Genomic DNA, 22,995 nt, shown 5'->3' with positions numbered 1-22,995 from the left:
AATCCTGCCTGCAAAACCTTTTACGTAGATAGCTTGTTCTTCACTGTTAGGTCAGAAACAAGGATTTTAACATAATGTAGGTGAAAAGTGAGAACCTTTCTACAAGTTCTGACTAAACCCAAGAAGAAGCCCTGCCAGATTCCTTAAGAGAAACAAACACTAATTTTCTGCTAATGCAGAAAGATCCAGCAAAGTGTTCTTTATGATGCAGATGGGAACATCCACAGAAAATTTCTGTTGTTCCATTTACCTTTTGGATCTAGCAAAGTGAATATATGAGTATATGAAGTAAAAAATTCTCATGCATTACATAATCTTTTGATAGAGCTCATGTGTAATGCTCATCAATGCAGCAGAAATGCCAGAGTAGCAAACCTAAGAGGGGCAATTGTAAGGGCCAATCCAACAAAAACTTTAGCTTTCCAAATGCTGGGACACTCTGCTCACTGCCGTTTACTTGACAAAATTGGTTGTGAGAGGTGGGAGCAACACAACTTTTTCTAATTTTGATTGATTTCAGGTAGAATAGACCCAGGATTTAAGGCACAGTTGTGGAAATCTAAATTTAGAATAAATCCTAAAAATTCAAATTATTTCTCTAAAAGGAATTTACCGGGATCTTCCAGTGATGAAGTCTCCTTTCATCTTGTCCCTACAAAGGGAAAAAGGGGAAAAATTACCTTCCATTCTTGATCATAGACTGCAAGAAAAAGTCCTTCATATATAAAGTGGAATGGCCAAATTTACAGAATTTCCTCTTAATCCTATCTTAAAGGAGGAAAAAAGGCTTTAAAAGAGGAACTCTGAACATATGTTCTGCAACTTATGCTTGCATCTGTCTAACTCAAATTGGAGATGATGTCACTTGGAGCTAAACCTCTAGAAACATCCCTGAAATCACACAGTAAAAAAAAAAAAATTACAGTGCTGACCAACCTTACCTTTATTCTGTAGTAACCTTATTATAGAACTAGGATAAGAAAAACTGAGGAAGAGGAGGGATGCTAATCATACAGTGATAATGCATACAACTCTCAATGGAAGTTCAACTAGACACATGAACCAAAGCACAACCCAGAGAAAGAGACATCAAATAACGCTCGCATAGGTCAAGAAATGGGGATACTAAACCTCTGGAGTAAATTTCCAATGTTTACTTCACATGAGGGAAAGCTCTGATGTGACTTTAAATTTGGACAAAAAGGTAAGCAGGGACCATCTATATCATCTTTTCATGGGGAAGCCTAGGTGCTTGGAGGTTTTACATGTCTGGAGTGTCATCTTTCCTACCAGTGACTCCCATGCCTTTTATGCATTGTCCTTTTTGCCCCTGGATTCAGAACTGAGTCATGTCAAAATGCAGGAAACCTCCACAGTCACTGGCACACCAGAAAAGAGATGTACAACTATTACTACCCTTGTAAATGACAGACTGGTGTTTATAACATTGGATGAGTGATGAATCAATCCTTTTCATGGTGTTTGTGTCCTTTGCCTCCCTCCCAAATCCAAAAGCTTTCTACCTGTCCTGAAACAGACGCGTGGCCAGCATGTAGTTCATTGATGTCTTGTACTCTAAAAACGATCTAAAAAAAGAATAAATGATGTATCAAGATAGAGTTCAACATATTGAAAGGCAGCATAATACAGAAAGAAGTGATCGATAAAAAACATCCCAGAAAGTCTATCGAAACAATATGCTGTACCATAACAGAAAGAGAACATTAGGAGAGCTACCAATTATTAGCTGAAGTTCCTGAAGAAGCAAGAGACATGAAGAAACATTACAGACTGGAAAGAAAAAAAAAAAAAAAGTATAGTACCACTCACAGGATGAGTCCTATATTGGGTTTATGGCCCAATGACAGAGTACACAGGTACACAGTATATGCAGCTGCAGGATGTAAAAGCAGATAGCAGCAATAGATTATTTATGGTGAAGACATTTTTATTCTGACAGAAAAGCAGTATCAGTACTTGTAAAACAATGTTTAATAGCCTTCTCTAAGGTGCAGTTAAGCAAAGTAGAAGTTAAAAACACGGAATCGGGAAAAAAAGAATCCTCAGCACTAAGAATAAACTCTACCAAAATCCTCAATAAGCTCACAACTGCTGACCTTGTTAATCTACATGTACCTAACACAGAATACTCCTCAATACAGAGCGTCAGTGTAACACTAAGCCATCCTAAAGGACTCTGATTCTTACCCATAAAGGTCCCATGTTACTGGGGTTGGGAATATCCGGATGAAACCTCCTCTCCGTTCATTCTCCTCTCTCACTCGACGAAGAACTCTTACCTTAGAATAAAAAGAGGAAAAAATAGCTAGCAAAATAGATACAATGAAAAACAAACCCTAGAAAAATCCTTGAATTTCAGAGGACAAGAATGCTGTTACTGCAGTCCTGGGAGTGAGCTCGGTACATATTACATCTTTAGGCAATTTTATCTTGCATTTAAATTCTGATGGAGTCCAACATAGCCTGGAGCACATATATATGGTTGGCATGACTGAGGGCAGAGGCAATAAACCCCAGTAGTTCTGTTCCAAAACCTTTATACTTTTGTCATGTTTTTCAGGCATGTGCCCTTGCTCTTTGCTGAGCAAGTGATCCCATATATTGAGTGAAAGTCACGGTAAACAAGATATTTAATAACCTACTTACCTCCTCCATGGAGAGACCTAGCACAGAGCTGCCTTGCCTTCCTGTTGCTTTTTCCCTGCCTGAGGACATCAAGTTTTTCATTTCGGCATCACTGGCAGACAGAGGACGGGTACGCTGCAGAGACAATGTGAATCCAAGTCTTTCCCTTCCTCTCTCAACTTACGTTAAACAACAAAGTTACATTGAAACTTCAGGACCCCATTTCCAGCAGAATCTACACTCTGGAATATTACAGCCAGAATTCATGCTCCTGCACTACAGCTGTTTAAGAATCTAATCTATCTAATTATAATAATAAAAAAATGCATTAAAAGAGTTTATCTTAGAAGGTTTCATGCTTTTATATAAAATTCAGATTTCCTCTTAAGAGGAAACCAAACAAAGAATGCACTAGAGAGCCTTCTTAGCCTAGAAAGAAGTGAAAAACATGACAGAAACCTTACTTCAGAAAAGCTCAGGGAAATATCCCATACTGCTCATATAAAACTAAACTCATGGCAACATCAGGTTTTAGTTTTTTGTAAGGACTACTTGAATTGGAATTGAATTCCAGTCTCTATTTCATTAGAAATTGCACGCTATTCAGAATCTACAGATAAAGCAACAACAGCAAGAGGCATTGCACTAGAGTGAGTTACGCTGCAGTGGTTGGCAGAGAAAAATTCAAAGAGAAAACTGATGTAGCAGGTGCCAACTGAAACATTTTGTTAATGGAAACTTATTAAATAAAATAAGACAAAATGAGACAAGAGGGCACCCTCTGGATGAGAGGGTAGGAGACAAAAGCATTTGTAGAAGAAAAAAAAAATCAGTAGTCAGGTTTGCATGATGCAGTAGATGGCCTTAAGTGGAAAGGATTTTAGTCTTTCTTCCTAAACTTTCCTCCAAGCCAAAAGCACAGCTCAACAACTTTGCTTCAGTAACCTCCACTTCCTCCTTTACTGCAGGACTCTCTCTGGCTATAGCACAGAAATGTCTCCAACTTCATGAAATTCTTGCTTCCTCTTTGACCCAGCTTATCTTTAAAAGTACAGATAAATCCAACCACTTTGATTTATCTCCAAATTCTGAGAGCATCGTTGGTTCCCACATCATGATTCTCATTATACTAATCACTGACAGCAGTTGGCACAAAGATCTTTCCTATTCTCTGTGAAACCTCATTATTCAGTTAGACCTTTTTCTTCGTCTTATCTTTTCTCATAGCCTCAGCTAAACTTATACTGAATGACCTAAATGGCAGCCCATAGAATGAATTAGGATCTCAAGATGATTCCATCTGTGCTACCTTCTTTCCTGCTGGGAAACTGCAGAAAATTAGAATCAATCATCACTATTGTGCTAGCCCATGAAGCCCAGCAGCAAAATAATGCCTACCAAGTCCCCACACAGCCAGGTGCTTAGAATTGTATGCTAACATTGATTTGTCCATATGGCTTGCAAGGAGGGTGCCAAATTTGACACCTAGAAAGGTGGATCAGCCTGACTTATACCTAAGATAGTTCTATGTTTTTCCATTATCTGTGAGAAATCTTTCTTCTAATCTCCTTCAAACAATTTGGACCCAGTTCACTCAAATTTTTGTAGTTTCTTTCAGATAACAATAATTACTTCACTTACTGTGAAGCCTGAATTTTGGCAATACAGATTCACCTGTGCTATCCTTTTCATCCAAACTTATTCCATCCTCTGTAGTATATAGACAAAAATTCCTTGCCCTCTTCCTGTTTGATGCAACAATCCTTATATTTGCTGCTGCTTTCATATCAGCTCTTTGTTTTTATATTTTCCTTTTCAATATTCTACAAAATCCAGAACACTCTGCTGCCACTGTCTTCATCAACTGATGAAGAGAAAGCTAGCTTTCTTTAAACATCTCTATCAAATTTCTTAAAAATGCAGTCTAGAAACACCTGCAGGCTTAAATACTTTGACAGATTTGACGCAGCTGATCTTGCCTCTCAGCATACTTCTATTCTTTAAGCAGCTAGTACTGATCTAAATACTTTTCCAGCCTTTGCTCCTACAACAGGGAAATGTACTCCGAATGTATTCCAGTACCTCTCCATCTCCTCTTTTCTAGGCTTCCCCTCCTTTCCCCCACCTTATTTTTTTCCTCTCACCCAGGCAACTTAGCTGTAAAATATATTTTGGGACCAGTTGTGCACAAGGTAATGTTTGAAAACACATCCTTTATTTTGGTGAAGGGAGTTGAATCAAGTCCAGTACTTACCAGTCTGGTGCTTGCAGGTTGGGACTGTGCAGACATAGGACGCTGCAAGAGACACACAAAGGGAATAAAAACCTCGTGTTCTTCAAAACACTATCATCCCTGCCTGAGCTGCAGAGGAACGGTGAGTGCCCTAAAGCAAACAGGTATAACTGAAGTCCAGAGAAATAGTCAACAGATTCTATCACCTCATTTCAGATCTTGCTCAAATCCACCACAAATGTATCCTGTCCCCATTACAGACACAGCACTAATGCTAAACTCAGATGTGCTCAACTGTTTGAAAATCCTGCAGAGGCATTGAAAAAGCACTCAGAAAAGAGCTCTTCAGAATGGATGAATGAACTCAACCCTCAAGACCAGAATTCATATTTTTGTAAGATAAGAGTTACCTAGAGGAAAATATTTATTAGCTATGTATTGAGAAGAAACAGATGCTGCCAAGTAGAATTGTTCATAGAACAGATGGGAAAAAAAAATAGTAAGAATCCTGACAGAAGCCATTTCATTTAAATGTCTCCACATCATTCCAGTTCTTGTGGAGAAACAAGATGCTATTTAACAACCTAGTACAGGTGTAGAAACATCAGCAGAATGTCAAAAAGTACCCTGTATTATTTAATAAGGATTCCTTTGGCATCAGGCCTACAAGCAAGACCAGGTCAATAGCAGCAGTATGTTCGAAAGAAAACCGTTATCATAGGAGCTTCAGTTCTTTTTGCCTTTAGTGGTATTTGGGCTGCCTTCCTCCTCTCTGGTGCCCAAGGGCATAGGAAGGGATTCTCAGGAGACCTATCTATCTTTTCTAGCTGTACTACTGCCAAGTTCGTCTCTATAGTTGGTCTATACAAATCAGGCCAAGGTCCCTTCATTGTTTATGATTAATTGAAAGAGTTCCAGACCAAATCAACAAGTTACAAAGGAAGCCACTAAATTGTTCATCTCTCTAGGGGGAGAAATGCTCAGAGAGTCAAACCAACGGAATTGCACAAGGAACTTGCAGTCTGGTCTGGTGAAAGACAGCAGAAGTCACCATAATGATCTCATGACCCAGAATGCTGGTATCAGGATTTCTTTCCCAGGAAGTGGCTATTCCTCTGATTAAAGATGGACTATGCAAACAATTAAAACTTAGAAATCTTGAAGGAGTTTTTAAAAATAGGTCAAAATAACCAAGTAGCCACAACCAAGAGTAGGTATAGAAATATCAAGGATTCAACAAAACCTGAAATAAAACATTTTCAGCAAAAAGCAGGTCAAAACATTCTTGAAGCACAGAAGGATCTACAGACCTACTTACCCATGGGATTCCCAATCACATTCTTAAGAAAACAGTCATGTAAAACTATCACAGAAGGCCATTCCCAGTAAGCATAGGTGAAGTAGACAAACATCCCAAAAGAGAATTTAGTCTTATCTTGTAACCACTGCTTGTCATGTGAATCTTTGCAGGTTTCAACTATCCCGACCTTACAAACATCTGTAGTTTTTAAGCAAAATAAATCAATAAGCTTAAAACCTCCTTAAAATTCAGTGCTTCTAGTTCAATTCTCTGAGACTTTTACATTTTTTTTTCAGATAAAAGACTTCAAGTCAAGGGGATCTGCATGAAACCCTATTTATAAAACGAGCCTCAGAAGCTTTGAATTCAGTCAGGCAATCTATAGGTGTTTAAATGTCACACTACCAACTATTTACATCTCCCAAGTTCCAAGTTTTACAAGAAGCAAAGTCTTGTGATTTCTGTAAGTTTTCCCTTAACCAAAAGGTGGACAGTATATTGGTACTCTGTCACTGAATGAAGACGACTTCTTTTCCCAATTGAGTTTGAGTTACACAGCCATGCTGTATGCTCCTCGCAGGATGACATCAGCTGCAGAGAACATCAAGATATTCTGTTCGTCTACTTGCCTGGTGAGATATATATTCATCTAAAACTTCAAAGGAGATTGGGGATCTCCCTGCCTTTTGTGGTTGCTCCACTCTCACAGCTATTTATGGGATCCAAGTGGAGCCAGAAGGAGATAGAGAACAGCTGCCCTTGAGCATTACAGTGCTACGAAAGTGCTGTCTCAGCAGAAAAGGTAATGTGCAGTCACAGCAAGCCACATGAGGCCTCAGTCCAAGGATCCAAGGGAAAGGAAGGGAGAGATTCCAGGAGTATATGGGCAATAAGCTTTAAATTTCAAATGCAAAAGCTCTTCCTGCCTAGGAGGAGGTCTTCAATACGTTCATAAAGCTCTAGGCTTCTGGAAGCTTGTTGTCCACAACAAAATGAAAATGCCTAAACAGCCATTTTCATAGCTCAGCTGCATTCTCTGAGGCTTTTCTGTAGTTTTGCTGGAAAGCCAGATAACCTCACTCACTCACGGAATCATAGAAGGATTTGGGTTGGAAAGGGCCTTAAAGACCATCTAATTCCAACCCCTCCGCCATGGGCAGCAGGACACCTCCCACCAGACCAGGTTGCTCAAAGCCTCATCCAGCCTGGCGTTGAACACTTCCAGGGATGGAGCATCCACAGCTTCTCTGGGCAACCTGTGCCAGTACCTCACCACCCTCTGAGTAAGGAATTTCTTCCTCATGTCCAATCTGAATTCACTCTCTTTTAGTTTAAAACCATTACTCCTTGTCCTATCACTACACTCCCTGACAAAGAGCCTCTTTCTTGTAGGCCCCTCACTCACTGAGTTTCTCACCTTTGAGCCAAATTCAATGTGAATTACTTTCCTGCTATCCCTCTTCAGCTCTGGCTTGTTGAAGTCACTTACCTGCAGCTTCTGGTATGGATTTCTCCTGCCAGATTCAGATGAATGATTAATGGCCCGGCCTGACCGCTGGCCTGGATCCTGGCATACAAAGCCTGTGAGAATCAGGAGCCATATGACAGTTTATAAAACAGGCAAGTCCTGAAACATACACCCAGCATTTCTGATCTTAATCTATACATAGCCTTCTTGTCCCTGCCCAAGGACCAAAAAGGATGCCTTTCTTTTTTATGTCCAGTGTCATTTAATTCCAAACTTTGCACACTTTTGGAACACATTTTCGGAATAAAATTGGATCTTGCTCTAAAAGCAAGTGCTTAAATCAGTAAGATGGGTAACTGTATAGCAGCATAGATATAGGCTCCTTTTCTCAAATAACTGTGCAGGCTACTTGATGACAATTCCATCTCTTTTTTTTTTTATCATTAGGAGCAAGTTGCTCAAGTAACTGAACCAAGATGTACTACAGATGCCTAAAAGGTGGTGTGCCCTAGAAAGTCATGCAGCTTTCACAATCTTGACTCCACTTCTACAAAGCATAAACAGAACCCACATGTTCAACCTCAAAGTGCACAAACACTGATTCTGAGGATTAAGCAGAAGTTACTTGCTTAAGACAAAGAGCTGCGTCTTAAAATACAGAAAGTATAGACTCAATACCACCTAAAATCACAAACAATGAGATTATTTACAGGCTGAAGCTGAAATGTTGACATAAACTTCCCAGTGCTAAATGCAATTTTCCTCCTTAACTGGAATTCTCCTTTATTATACTCATGTAATAACCTAATGTACAACTGCTTTCTAACATATGCTCATGATCATACCTTTTATTAGTTTCAAATGTTGGAAAGATTCAAGGAGCTTTTTGTTACACTCACCTACAAGGGTGAACATATCTGAGAGCATGCTAGCTTTGATCTTCAGGTCCAAAGGAGCATCACTATCCGCACATGCAATAAAGAACAAGAGGAATTATTTGTCTGGTATTAAATGAGAGGAACATACCAGTAACCAAAAATCCATATTTGCTTTGCATTGGTCCTTAACATTGTCATAATCAACATGGGAGGAAGTCTAGGTGATTCACACACATATATGTAAATACCAAGCAGCAACAGATTTGTGTATGTCTGTTTATAGACATTGCATCTGTTGATTTTATAACTTTTTTACAGCTTTTGTCTCCTAATGCAGAAACATACAGCCTTGTTTTACCTCTGCTTGGCCAGAAACATTCTCTGAACGTATCTACACTGCATTTAATAGAGGAAAGGTTTCTGTTTTTCAAATAATTCTTAGAATTCTTAAAAAACATAATTACTGATGCCTTTTCCATGTAAAATCATGAAAACAGATGGATTAACTCTAATAAATGGGAATAAATGGTTAGGGAAAGTGACAGATATGAAGAGATCAGACAGTGAGGTCGGGTAAAACACATCCATAATTTTTCCACTAGAAACATAAATAAAATTCAGGTCAGACAGGCAAAGTTGGATTCCTTGGGAGCAGAGAAATCATCCATTTTCTACTACACAGTGCAAGATGCCAACAACTGGGACAAAAAGGCTGGCAATCATAACAAAGCAGAGCAAAGGACGTGTGCATGAGTTGGAGAGTTTTAAGTGGTAAAGAATGCAAATAATCCAGTATGTACATATATAAGCACAGACCAACAAACACGTTAATTAAATGTTGTATAAACATTCCAGTTGCACCTGAAAACCAAACGGGTACTGTGGAAACAAGGGTGATGAACAGTGTGTTGAAGAAATTTCTATGCAGGATAAAGAAAGATGGGGGGGGGGGCAAACCCAAGAGGAGTGTCAGATATGGCTAATTCCAGGAACACGCATATTACTTACGTGGCTGGAGATCTACTAAAATAAATACCAAGCTTTATTAGGGTATTGAAGGTCAGAGTAAGGGCCAAGACTGCATTCATGTTATGGATTTTAACTAAAGAGTACTAGATCAAAAAATTGAGCCCAAGAATATATCTGCATACGCAAGTCACACATAATGCCTGAACACTGCTTTGACTCCTAAACCTTAAAGCATCTACTTAGCCAAGCAGATGGAAACCCCACACAATAGTCTGGAGAGTTTCAAAATTTGTCTATGATGGGAGATTAAGAAGTGTTAACAATGATGATGGACTGTAGAGGAGAAATAATTAAAAAGAAAATGGAATCCCAACTGGGTTCTTTCAAAGCCTTTTGCTGCAATGAGTTTATTTCTGCAAAGGGAAAAGCAAAGGACTGTCCTGTCAGCTCTTAGCAGTGGAACAAATACTCTGCAGGCCTCATGAAATCATGCCCTCACATGGGGGCAACAAGTTTCAAGGACAACTATGTCCAGCAACAGTTCCAGCCTCATATTAACCTAGAGATCACTTACCAGGCCAATGATGGGGATAGGTTCACTTCCAGCAACCAGGGCTTGAGAGTATCATCAATAAGGACATCAAAACCATACAGCTCTGAAAACACAGCAAACATTGGAAATTTACCTTCCAGCACCTTTAAACATCCAGGTAAAGTCCAACATTAGTCTCTATCAGGTCATTTCTATCTACATCATGCATGTGAAACCCAGTGAACTCTCTAGGGCTGAACAAACAGCATTCCACAAGCGGGAAGTTTCACTCCCTCAGAATTCAGATTAAATATATTCTGCTTGTGGGGAAAAGAGAGAAGCAGAAAATGAATCTAGGGAAATATCATATAGAAAAAAAAGTCTTTGCCATCCACAAACTTCAGCTCATGCAGAACTTTTTTCCACATAGAATTTACACAAGCACAGCAGTCCACTCTGCTTTTTTCGTTGGATCCTGGAAACAACAGAACTTCATTCTCCTTTTGCTTTCTAATCCATGTATTTGTTGTTCCAGTCAGCTATAGAAAATTATGGCCTTCAACATCAGTTTCTTTCCAATTATTCCTGTATGTTTTTCTGCAATATCCTCACAAGAATACAAGGGTGTTCTCTGCAGTTCCATCGACATGGAAAACCTCCCACAGCTCTTCATCTTATTGACAGTTTGCCACTTTGCAGCAAGTCACTATAAAAATATTCTTTCCTTAGCTTCTAAAATGTCTCGCTCCTTCATAACATATTACATCTGCTAGATGTGTTCTGCTTAACACAGGCCAGACTGAAGCCAGCTTCCCATTCCAAGACTGATTTTACTGCTTCACTCTATACACACGTTCTCTCTAGTTTGGATAGAGTTGCAAGAAGGATGCTACACAAAGACAACTGTAAATCAGAAGTTGGCATTAATGCAATTCTCTTTTCCAACATTAAGAAATACAGTTAATGACCACGAGGGCAACTTATGCACATTTTTTCAAAACACCATAGAACAGGGTATTGGCAGAGAAGAAGGATTTCCATGGAATCAAGCAGTTCCCTAGTGCCTGAAGTGAAAGCTGAAGAATTTCTTTGCTGTGCTGCTTCCCCTGAATTCTGGCCCTGGCCTTTTGTCGCCTGCCTGACGTTCACGCTGGCTCCAGGGAGCTGGACTGCTTGACAAGATCTTCCTAAGCAGACAGCTGTATGAGAGTTCATGGAGCTTATGATGGAAAGTTAATGAGCTGCAGGGGGGACTTGGAAGGGGAGGAAATGGCAGCAGGATTTGTGAGTGTTGCCTTCTCACTCTTCTAGACCCTGTAGCCAGACAGTGAGCGGGAAGCAAAACAACAGAGAGTTAAGGAGTTGGTTCACTCCAAAGAAATGAGGCTGAATCTACATTTGGCTCTCTTGCTCCCCAGACTGGGAAGGTTGCACTGTAGGAAAAAGAAGGAGGTTGGGATTATAAGAGTAAACATTAAGAAAGCATTTCAACCAAGAGAAACCTCTGGTGCTTTTAATATGTTATTTCAAAAGACAATCCCAGATTTAGTGAAGACCTGTGACTCTTACTGCACAGCAAACTCCAGTGGACAGGAATCTCATGCCCAGGGCAGAGAAGCAATGAGTGGGCCTGTGGCAGCTGCCAGGCTGCTGCCTCCCAAGCCCAGTCAGGAAGCAGAGCATTTTGTTTTGACTACCTTCTGCTTCTTTTGCTGCTGGCCATTCCCCCCTTTCTGACCCTCAGAGGACCTCTGCTAATAATTTGGCTCCTCTGTATTTGTCATCCTCCCACACTTATCTCCCTCTTCCAAACCACTTGCTCTTTAAGCCTCCCTCTTTCCCACCCCAGTAGTCCTAATTGCTCACTTACTCCATGCACTTTTACAAATACATATTGGATACCTCTTGACCTTGGCTGGTCCTGACCACGTTGCTAGTGCTCCATTCCCTTGTGACTGCGTTGTTTATTAGGAAGGTAGGTTCTTCAGGGCATCCCTCTCCACTCAATTCCATTGCTAAACACAGGTACCTAATACCACCCACAACGCCTTAGGGTTTTCTGCAATACTCCACCACCACTCCACAATGGCTCAAGTCTCCCCTGTATCCTAAATCATATCTTCAGCACCTAGACAGATGTCTGCGCTACCTCAGAGCATCAGCAGTTATGCATCATCCATGTTCTGGCAACTGAATCAAGCCCCGCGGGTTCCCATACAAGGCATAGCATAAAAAGTTTTCAAGTCTGACTTGGATACTACAGCACAAGAAGAAGATTAATTACCTGTGTTTTCAATTATCCTAATAATCTTTCCTTGGCCCTCCTCCACATGTGGAAAATGCTCTACCTAGATTAAATGCAGAAGTAGCATCCTCCTACTATAAAACTCCACTGCCATTTGTACAAAATAAAATAAAGAAAAAATCATGAAAATCAAGGTTATGTGTAGGCAGTACAAAAATGTAGAATCACATGAGCATAGCAAAGACCAGAAGTATACCATCTGCAATTACCAGCTTCAGCAAGGCTGCTACTTCCCTTTGTAGAGAGGATGAAGAAAACAGAGTGGACAAAACAGAAACGCATGCCTCAGGCTGCAGCAACAGTAGGTGTACAACAACCCATCTTGCACCACTACTGTTCTTAACAGGAGAACAGAAGAAACTAAGATAGCAAGTTTCTACTGTGCCTTCCCTTGCTCCCCTTCTCTTGCTACTGTGATCCACAAAAGTATGTTTCACCCCTGCAGTTTGCTAAGGAGATTGAAATTATATCAGGAGGTATTGGCTATTGCCAAGACTCAGCAGGAACAGCCTCTGCCCTCCCGCTCCCATAAAGACAAGTCACTGCTGACAGAGCTTCACAATCCTCCCAAGAGAAGTGCTAGTGTTAGACTAAAGTCTAACAACAACAGCTCAGCCAGAGATTTTTATTTATTTTAAACCAATGTCATTATTTAAGAATAAGAGGAAGGTTTGAGATGTTGCCTCAAGCTTCTTGGTTCTAATAAATTACCTCGTGTTCCAAGTTTGGCTTATAGTCCTGTAAGAGACTGCAATGGAAATCCTTTTTAGAAAATATTCCCAAAGAATCTGCTATTCTCCATAAATCTAGCAACTAACTCACAAGAAATAGCTTATAGTGCAAACAATGTTTCCATGATTTTGCATAGAATAAGCTCAGTTGCTAGAAGGTCACTGTAATTTTAGTCTTTGTTCTCAGCTTGTCCACTAGGGAAAAAGCAGCAGCTTTATTGCAGAGGAGGTTTTCTGCAACTGAATGGAGGCAACCTGAGGTTATGAATTGACACATACACACTGAAAAAAGTTGCACACTATGCAACTTTTCTGCTTTTGCGACAAAAACAGACCATCTCATTTTGAGCAATAAACTCTTAAGTGCAAGGAACTACACCTGTGCCACTGGAATTCCAGTCTTCATTTTTTCCACCCTACTTGAGGCTTCAGAAACTGCTAAGTATTTTGTACATGAGTCAATGGACTCACAGAGATTGCTTTACCTAGTGATGGTACAGTACCTGCTTCGACTGTACATCTTAACAGCTACAGCACCATAAAAAGTCTGCATGTTGGGACCTATCACCACCAGGTCCTCAAGCACTCCTGTTATTCTACAAGAGGGCAGCATAACAGTTTAGGCTTTGGTAAGCAAAAGGTCACGGTGTCTCACACCAAGTGATAGTAGAGCGAAGCCTCTCTTCTGGACAGTGTTCTGGGGAAAGTATTGGTGCAGGAATTTGCCTTGCATTCCAAATAATACAGGTTCTTTAACTCCCTTCTTCAGAGGACTTTCTTTTAACTAAGGTAGGCTTTATCTCAGTGTTAACATTAGAAGAAAGGATCCAACAAGAGGGGAAACAACTATACCACATCTTGGTGTTCTTTTCTGCTTCACATAACATGCAGACAGAACCTGCTAGTCTGTCGTACTAGCTTGTCTAAAGGTGCAATTACCTCACTTAGAGACAGTTTCTCCATGACAGGTGATTAGAGAAAGTTCATTGGTTATGAAAAGGCTTTGCAACCTTTCTTCCTTCTACTGACGCCTGAAGGACATAGTCACATTTCCAATAAAATCCTGAAGTCTTCAAAAGTGAACTAATTTGAGGGTGCCTACACAAACCACTACTTTGGTGAAGAAAAGACCACAGTTGGGCTCATTATTTATACCAAGGCAGAATCAGAACCATCCTTCCACTCTGGGGTCAGAAAAGCTAAAAAGGCAATCTTCACAGTTAAAAAAACAAAGAACACAAGTCTTGGTGCAAACTGGGCTGCCTTTATAGTGCTAATCTTACGGGGTAAATGAATTATCCTCTATGAAGAATGTTTTTCAACTCAGTATGTGAAATCATAGTCAGTGAAGAGGTTAGCACCCCAATAACCACCTCATGACACCACTTAACTTCCCTTATGTCACTGAGGAATGGAAGAGTTGATATGTTACTTCCTATTCTTCAACAAATTTGGGTCGCCAAGTTAGGAAAAGGTAGTAGCAGGTAGATCAAAATAAAGACAACTGACTCCATAGATACCTGAAGTGAAGAAAAAATAGAGCATATTTCCTGACTTTACTAACACAGGTTCTTCTGATTTCCAACTTCAGACTCCAAACTCCATTAACCTTAGCCCCAGCAATGCAGGAGACCTCACTTCCATATTCTTTGCTATCTGCAGAAGACCTTAACGTCACTGCAAAACCCAATGACAGTAAAAGATGGAATGAGAGCATAGTGTTGATTCAGACTTCAGTAACAAGCCCACTGATCATGAAAAGTTGACGGTGCTGGTCATTTCTTTATTACTGTTTTTGGAAGAGTTCATTCCTCCTACTTCTGATACAGTGCCCTAAGAAAAGAGGTTAAAGAAACTGGTGCTAGCAAGCTGAGAACAGTTTCCTACAGGAACCAAAAACTCCTGTGGCAGCAGGGATTCTGACTTTCAGCTGAGCTCTGGGTGCTAAATCCATCAGTTAGGTACCATTTAGGGCTTTGAAGTGACAAGTAAGGAAAACAGTGCAGGGATAGATACTAGCTTCTACAGGAGGTATCACTAGAAGACCTATCCCACAAACTCTTCTTACTGTTCACATTCAGCTGACTGTTTCAGTCAAATCTGAAGATATACATATATTAACAAAAACTACCTTGGCACGTTACAATCATCAGGAGACCTGTTCAGAAAGGTACAGCACTTCTGAATCTGATGGGAGCCAGAAGACTCAGAGGACAATCTTATTCAGATTCACGCTGGCATCTTTACACACCAGTTTTAGAGCACGGACTGACAGTAAGGAGCTAAGTTGAATGGATTAAGCTTTGCAAAAACGATTAAGTGTGGGGAACACTTGTTCTGCTATTAGTTTGACATATCTTATTCTGGTTTCATAGATGAAAACGTGTGTGGTATATGTAAGGCTGGCCTAAGTCTCCAAGCTGGGACACTCCTATAATCATGTCAAACAAGTCAGTGCAGAAAACCCTTAATCGCACATTTTTTGTATCCTTCAAAATTCTTTATGGAGCAGGCCAACACTGCTCAATACTACAAAAGACTACCATTATCCCAAACAGGTCGACTGCTACTACTAGGAAAATTAAGTGTTCACAAAGAGCAGTAATGTAGATGGTTGAAGACTGGTGATTAGATACAAATTAAGACTTTTTAAGTGTTTAGCTCCAGGTCAACACCACACAAGTAGTACAATAGTTTATCTGCTCTATACCATTTTCATATAGATTAGTAGCATAAGCCTGGCCAATTTCATCCTTAAGACAAAGAAGCAGTTAAGCTGGATGCTCAGTAATGCCTTGGTGGGATCAAGAAACATGCATATTATCCTAGCCTGCCATGCCTTCTTGATTGAAGAGCTCAGTGGTGTCACCGTTGGGTTGGCTAGAGCAGGGAGTGAAACAGAGGACTTAATGTATTGCTTCTCCAGGCTCATGTTTCAGTGAGTACACAAAGTGGTACTACACCAGATGCTGGCATAAATAAATGCTGCACCCAGTTGCCTTCATTCCATCTACCACTAAACTATTGTATGGAGAGAGTTTTCAGACTGTCTGAAAGCAGTCCTCACTGCCTTTTCCAGCCCACCCAGAAGTGCCTGCTCCAGGAGAGAACAACGCAGTCTTTGGTCAGCTTGAGTGTATGTAGCCCCATTGCACCTCCTGTTCACACCAAGATGTCATGTTTTTCAAAGTCAGTGCAAAATCCAGCTTCTCTTAAAGAAGGCTCTAGCAGCAACCAACAACTTAACTGGTGACCAGTTTTAGGATGATGCACTGATTCAGAGTGCTGCAGCATGCCCTCCTCTGGAACTACCGGTTAAGTATATTTACTTGCAGCTTAATTTTAAATGAGGAATTATTGGCTAATCAAAGGGAAAAAAAATAAAGACCTGAGTTCACATTGCTATTATCAATGCACGAACAAGCTTGCAACAAAAGCACATGGTACTTACACTTTGTGATGCACTTCCAAAGAACAAAGCTACTGAGCATCACAAGTCCTTTGAGAATCAATTATTACTAAAATGCAGTAAACAGCTAACATTGCATAACCAAAAGGGGACTCACTACAATCTTTCCACAAATTTTCAGCAGTACCACACTTTAACATTAGAAAAAGAATCATTCTGACCTACCACTCTCACTTTCTAGGCAAGCATGGGTAGCTGGAACCATACAGACAGTCTCACCAGTCTTGTTTTAGAACATGAGGAAGCCATGTAATGGAGTCTCTTCCCTCAAATCTAAAAGAAATGTATACTACGTAAAAAAAGTTTACTTGGGAAAGGAATGAAGCACAATGACAGATCTAAACTGTTACAGAAATAAAGTTGACAGTCTAATCTAAACAACTTAAGTATTTCTGATTTAATTTTTAGTAAGAAGGTGGTAATTGTGCTGTAGTCCTATCTCCCACAACAGCATGATAAAGACTACAACAGAACACACATTAAGTTACTCCTGTTTTTCTATAACCTTTTCAAATAAAAGCTACTTCTGTATCTGAACCTCAGAAACATGTTTCAGAAGTCTGAGATATTCTGTAAGTGATCAATCTCTCTCAGGACACACATGCAGCTTCATTGTTCACAGCCTAGAATGAAGAAAAAGGCTCCTGGGAGCCTCCGCATGCTGCCTTCAAATCTTCATTCCCAGTTTTCTTCCTCATGTTAACAGCTATGAACTCAGCCATTTTGACTAGAAAAATTGCCTTCTTTATTGTTTTGCAGCAGGGTTAAAAGTGGCATCAGAACAGGACAAAGGGATGAAGAAGGAGCCATCCTGCATGACAAGGGCAGTTCAAAACCTTGGGATAAGGACCACCACTTCATTGTGGGGGAAGGTGGCAAAAAGCACAGAGCTCTGGGAATGCCTCAGGCTCCCTAGGGAAGCAGTATGGCTCCTGCTTAAGCTCTCTTTCCTGGGAAGCTCTTAATTTATGTTTACACTGAAACAAATGGAACAAAACAGTTTATTTGTGGGGGAGCATCTGAGAGGGTGGTTAGTGCAGCCCTGGGGAGGCAGCAGGAAGTGGGATAACCTCAGAGCCAGGCCCAGCAGAAAGTACATGAGGAACATTAGTTTCCACATACGCAGCTCAGTGGAATCTAGAGACACAACAGAGAGGAAAATGGGAGAATGAAAAAAGAGGCAGTTAAGAGGGACTTTTTTTGTTTTTGTTTTTAATCCAGTTGTTGATATTTCTGGAGTAGCTGCTAAACTATTACTTCACTAAAGAGCTCATCTAACTCAAGCCCCCATGTACACTACAGTTCTCCAACTTCGAACAAAGGCAGAGTCACTGAGGAGAAGCTAAGGACTGAGAGGTAGCTGATTTGGCAGGTAACTGATCAGCCATGGGCCCTCCTTGGTACTTGACCATGACTCATCAGCCCAGGGACTCCAAAGAGGACAGCAGTTATGTCAGTGTAGCAGGCCGTACGGCTATAAACACCCAAGTGCAACACAAAGACCACACAAATTGATTTACCTGTCACAGCTAGTTTAAACAGAAGTCCCAACACCCAAACATGGAATAGCCTAAGCAAAGCTTGGTCTTTGGTTTAAGCAATGACCGAAACACATTCTAGACTCTTTTCCCCTGCCCCAAGACTCCTCCCTTGTCCGTGCTTCCACGTGAGCGGAGGGCAGCTAAGAGCAGGAGGAGGCCTCTTTAGGGAAGGTTGGGAAGCAGCCACTGGAAAGCAGGAGAAGGCACACTCTGGTACCAGCCGTTGCTTTCTGGACCCCTTCCCAGCATCTGCTGCCAGCGAGTTCTCAAATCCCTTTGCCAGCACATAGCTCTGCATCCAGCTTCTGCCAGAAATAAGCTTTGACGCCGCCATGCGGTTCTGTCACACAAGTACAAGCCCAAGAGGCATTACCACCACTGTCATTCCAGGAACTGCATAACACATTTCTTCCTTAACCCTCAGACTCACATAGGGCTCTAATTCAGAACTACATTGAGCCATCTTGCCCACAGTATGAAATGCTCTGAAGGGATATTTCATTATCCACAGCCAACCTTTGCGAGGACACTAGTGGGTCAGTTACTTCAACCTTCCAGCACTTCTCCAGTTCCCTTTCAAGTCCCTTTTCATCATCCCCTTTTCTAGCACAGGACTCTAATGAATGATGCTGGCACAGGGGCAATTGTGATTCAACATCCTCCAACCTCAGAAGCCTATACTGAGAAAAACACAGAATCAGGCTTCCTTGCAATAGGAAATGCAAGTCTCCCTGTAGCACTGGAAAGATGGAAGTTTCAAACAGAACTCAAGAGCCAGTCAACAAACACGTCCCTAGTTCCTTACCAAAGCAGCTGCCACGATGTGAAAGAAAAGTCTTACAAGCTGTAGCAATGGCCAGTTCAGCAGAAACTACAGTCTTGATAATCAGGTCTTCCACATTGGCCATCAGTGCTGCAAGGAGGGGAGGGTGGGGGAAAAAAAAAAGTAGATTGTGAAGCAGCACACAATATCTAGAAAAGCATGAGTATATGTATATGGACAGATACCTTTGTGAATCAAAGCACATGAGAGCCTATGGATGATAAAGCAATGTTTGTTTGGAAATCCATGCAAGCAGGAACATGTACATGCATAAATATCCTACTGCAAAAGTGCTCACAAATGAGTATGATAAGAAAATAAGTACAGTGCAAGTAAGCAGAAACATGTGGCAAGCACATCAGCACAAGTCAGCTGGAGTTTGATCACCACCCACTCAGAGTATTAGGAAGGATTAAACAAGAGCGTGCTAGTGAGGTGAGCCCTTAAACTACAGGGTATAAGCCACAGCCACTGAAGTACAATTTTTTTTTCTTGTGGACTTCCATGATATAACTGTTCTGTGATGTTGCACCTTCCTCTAAAGCAGCTGTTCCCAAACCATGATTTACAAATTATTTCAAAATGATATGATCAGTGATGTAATCGGCGGTATCTTCCTGTCCTGCTGACCTACAGACAATCTCCATTTTCAGTAAGGAAGCTCTCTCTGGCTCCTGTATAAACCCCTAAACAGAGCTCAGGAACAAGAAGCTGAGACGTGCAGCAAAAGGCAAGAAAAGATGCACATTAGATATAGACCTGGATCCCACACTGGGCTTGGGATGAGTCATGCAATAGAAAGAACAACACACTTAGCTTCTGTTTTCAAGGACAAGCAATAGAAAAGTGAGAGGAAGAGGGAGTGAGTAAACACTGGAGCCATAGTCTGAAAAATTAGTAAGGATGATAGCGCAGCCTCTCCCACCCCTCAAAGGCAACACAAGCAAACACACCAAAACCTCAGCAAACCCACGCAAACCTTTGGTAATCCCTGTCCCAGAGAACATCTAGTACAAACCACTTAACTAGAGAGTTCGATTTAGGCATACAATTACTATTTTTCATGTTCAGCTGATGACATGCAGGGGCCTGAATAATTACAAAGGATCATGCAAGCAAATTCAGATGCGAACTTCTGTGCCAGAGGAAGACTAAGTGGAAGCAACACAACATGGGAACGTCTAAGTGCACATAAACATCCCAGAGCACAAAAAACTCGCCAGTCAGACGGGGCCAGCACTTTCCAGCCAGCATTCTGCCTCCATATGACCAGAACCAGATGCATCAGAGAAAGGTGCAAGAAGCCTTGTGACAGACAGTTACAGGGCAACCTCCTTGCATTGCTCAGCAGTTTACCTATGAGCGCACGTCTTATACTTGAGGGGTAAGGGAACAGGATTTATCAATATTAATAGCTATATCTACAGAGCTGACTAAAAATGTATGGTACAAGTAATTGGCCAGCCATGCATACACATGATGGGGAAAACGTCTACTTCCACCTGAAAGCCAGATTCAAATCCCTTCCTCCGTCATTTATGTGTTCCCTGGCAACAATTGCAGGATGGGCTCAGCTGCTATCAGTAGTGTAACTGACAGCTCAGTATCACAGGTAATTTATCCCTTAAAGGATATACCTGGATTCTGCTCTGCATATGCATTTACTCCCAGCAGACCTGGCAAAGGTGGGGAAGAGGGAGCAATTTTGTATGAAACACAGACTGAAATGAAAACACTCAGCAAAAACCTGAGCCATGGAAAGATGACACCACATCCAAGAGTCATTCAAACTGGCACAGTTCTCCAGAGGTTGGTCACTCATCGGACTGAACAGGCCATGGGAGCAGTAGAGGGAGGGAAGCTTTTAGAAGGAATGGGATGACCTTAAGAAACGGGAAATGTAGGTAAAAATATTAAGAAACACACCCCAAGAAAAATTCAGAATATTATTTGCAAAAGGGAAGGGGATAGGCCTTATCTCTGGGGATAGGACTCATCTCTGAGGATAGAGAATAATTGCACAGCTCTAGAGAGTACGCTGTAAGGAACAATGCTTCCCTCCACCCTGCTCTGATGCTAAATGGGACTCACTGTGACTCTTCCCTGACTTCTTAGGATTCACACTAGTGGGATGATTAAAATCCAATAAAGGAATAAAACAACATGATCTCTACTGACCTGCAGTGTCTCTCCCCTCCTGTTTTAAGTACCTCAGCATTGCACTCATGCTCCACTTGTTTCCATAATCCTCTACTTCAGGATCATCACAGCTAAAAGAAGCAAAAGAAGCAAGTTTACACCAAGTCTTATCTTTTACAAGTCTTACCCCTGGGGGCTGGTACCAACTTCAGACCAAGTTAGGTAAATTAACCCAGCCTCTAGAGACGAAGTTCCACTTTCCAGCCAAGTACCTGACGTAATCTCCACTCTTCTTGTTGACACTGTAGTTGGTCAGATGCATAAACTGGTTTTTAATGTTCTTGGATGCCTGGTCATACCTCACAGTTGCAAACCTGTAAAGAGGGATAAAGATTTATAGTGTTTCTGGAATGAGCGACATCCTTGCTAAATATGACCTACTACATGGACTGTTTGACTGCAACAGCTAGGGAAAGGATGCATGGAACGCGACTTCAAATGCAACCACTTCTCACACAAATACAGTTCAGGGCCACACTCTGACACATTTAGTCTCTTTTCAGTGTTTTAAAGCAGGGGGCTCCATTTGTTCTCTTGGAGTTTCTGTGGCCTAACAGTATACACTTCACATTAGGCACATTTTTTTCCTGACTGCTTAGATTTATGGTCCTCAGGCATTCTGGCCAGACAGGCCATTTAAGTTTTTGACAGTGTCACAGGCCCTTCAATTTCACAATAGGACCTACCATGAATATGTAAGATCCACTGGTGCTTGGAAAAGCACCCACATATAGAGCTGTCTTGCTACATATGCGTACCACAGTCAATATTCCCCAAAGTCTTTTACAAGCACAGTTCAGTCCTTGTGTACTCCGCAGATGCCTTAGGAAAGGCTGGCTGTGGGAACAGATTTCTATCGCTGACAACTGTACAGCCTACAGCCGTCAATCCCTTCTCAAGAAGCATTCAGGAAACCAGGCAGAACCTGCAGGCCAGACCAATTTGTCCAATGAGACAGCATCTGCTCCAGGGCGTTGTCATTCTCAGGGACAGTGCAACCCTTCTGTATCACAAAGATGTCATCTAACTCGTATAGGAGGAAAGGACAAAGGGACTGCAGGGAAGAGAGCAATCAGGAGCAAGCCACTGCTACAAGCTCACCTAGTCTCTGTTTGAACCCTGTTACAGCCAACAATGCCACAGTTAAATTAGACTGTTTATTATGGCAACATCAGCGGTGAATTTCTGATTAAAAGGTGTTAATTAGCTGTACTGCAACCTAATGCTCCATCAACACTCCCTAAGCCATAAATTGCCATCAAAGATGTTTGCATTGAAATGAATCAAAGAACTGATCCAACTGAAAAATAGCCCAGATTTTGGTTTGTAAGGAGTTGGAGGGATTTTTTTTTTGATTTTTTTGCTTTTATGTTGGCAGTAAGGAGGCAGAGGGAACAGTGTGTGAGATAGAAGAACGTGAAAGAAGGAAAAAGGCAGACCAGCACCCAGATCCTGTCTACTGTACAGCTACAAAGAAAGTTGTAATTTCATAAGTAATTGTTTTCAGTGGCCCCATAGACTTAAAACTATCCATATTCTTTCCTCAACTACCCACCTTCATTCTACCTGCACAATACTGACGCAAGAGAGAAGAGCGTCTGCCACTGCAGACATGCCATCTAAAAACAGCCTTTTTGTGCTCAGCTGTTTAACGAATCAAATCAGTTTTTTGCACAGGTACAGAAATGTTTGTGGTAGCAGAATACAATGGACAGCACGAGCCCCTGAATGAGCACAGGAATAAGGCAAAAAATTGCATTGAAGCAATGTAAACAATAATCTTATCAAAAACATACCTCCTTAGGAAGAGGTTAAAAGAATGCTGAAATAACAAGTTTCTGGGGAAAAGAAAAAACCTTTCCACATCCAACTGCTAGTACAGTTGCACATGCTACCCCTCT

At 41.1% G+C, this 22,995-nt stretch overlaps 1 protein-coding gene across 9 annotated transcripts in view; it reads right to left on the bottom strand.

Moving 5' to 3' along the window:
- The window catches only part of TTLL5 (tubulin tyrosine ligase like 5), a 128,596-nt gene that overhangs the window by 84,939 nt on the left and 20,662 nt on the right, over positions 1 to 22,995 (bottom strand). For 7 of the 9 annotated variants that reach the window (XR_013952252.1, XM_080595562.1, XM_080595561.1 and 4 more), the window contains exons 9-19: positions 21,307 to 21,408; positions 21,074 to 21,165; positions 18,878 to 18,985; positions 10,069 to 10,150; positions 8,547 to 8,608; positions 7,669 to 7,760; positions 4,901 to 4,942; positions 2,668 to 2,781; positions 2,209 to 2,300; positions 1,524 to 1,586; positions 614 to 652 (exon numbers count right to left, since the gene is read on the bottom strand). Coding sequence is in view for 8 of the 9 variants with exons in the window: in XM_080595562.1 (XP_080451688.1) it covers positions 614 to 652; positions 1,524 to 1,586; positions 2,209 to 2,300; positions 2,668 to 2,781; positions 4,901 to 4,942; positions 7,669 to 7,760; positions 8,547 to 8,608; positions 10,069 to 10,150; positions 18,878 to 18,985; positions 21,074 to 21,165; positions 21,307 to 21,408 (888 nt within the window). In the remaining variant the exon portion in view is untranslated. The remainder of the gene's footprint in view (positions 1 to 613; positions 653 to 1,523; positions 1,587 to 2,208; positions 2,301 to 2,667; positions 2,782 to 4,900; positions 4,943 to 7,668; positions 7,761 to 8,546; positions 8,609 to 10,068; positions 10,151 to 18,877; positions 18,986 to 21,073; positions 21,166 to 21,306; positions 21,409 to 22,995) is intronic. The other 2 variants (XM_080595557.1, XM_080595559.1) reach the window with 2 other exon arrangements.

This window comes from Anser brachyrhynchus (genome assembly GCF_964034855.1).
Source record: "Anser brachyrhynchus genome assembly, chromosome: 5".
Classification (NCBI taxonomy): domain Eukaryota; kingdom Metazoa; phylum Chordata; class Aves; order Anseriformes; family Anatidae; genus Anser; species Anser brachyrhynchus.
The sequence above is the reverse complement of the archived record's forward strand: the minus strand, read 5'-3'. Positions and strand labels throughout refer to the sequence as shown.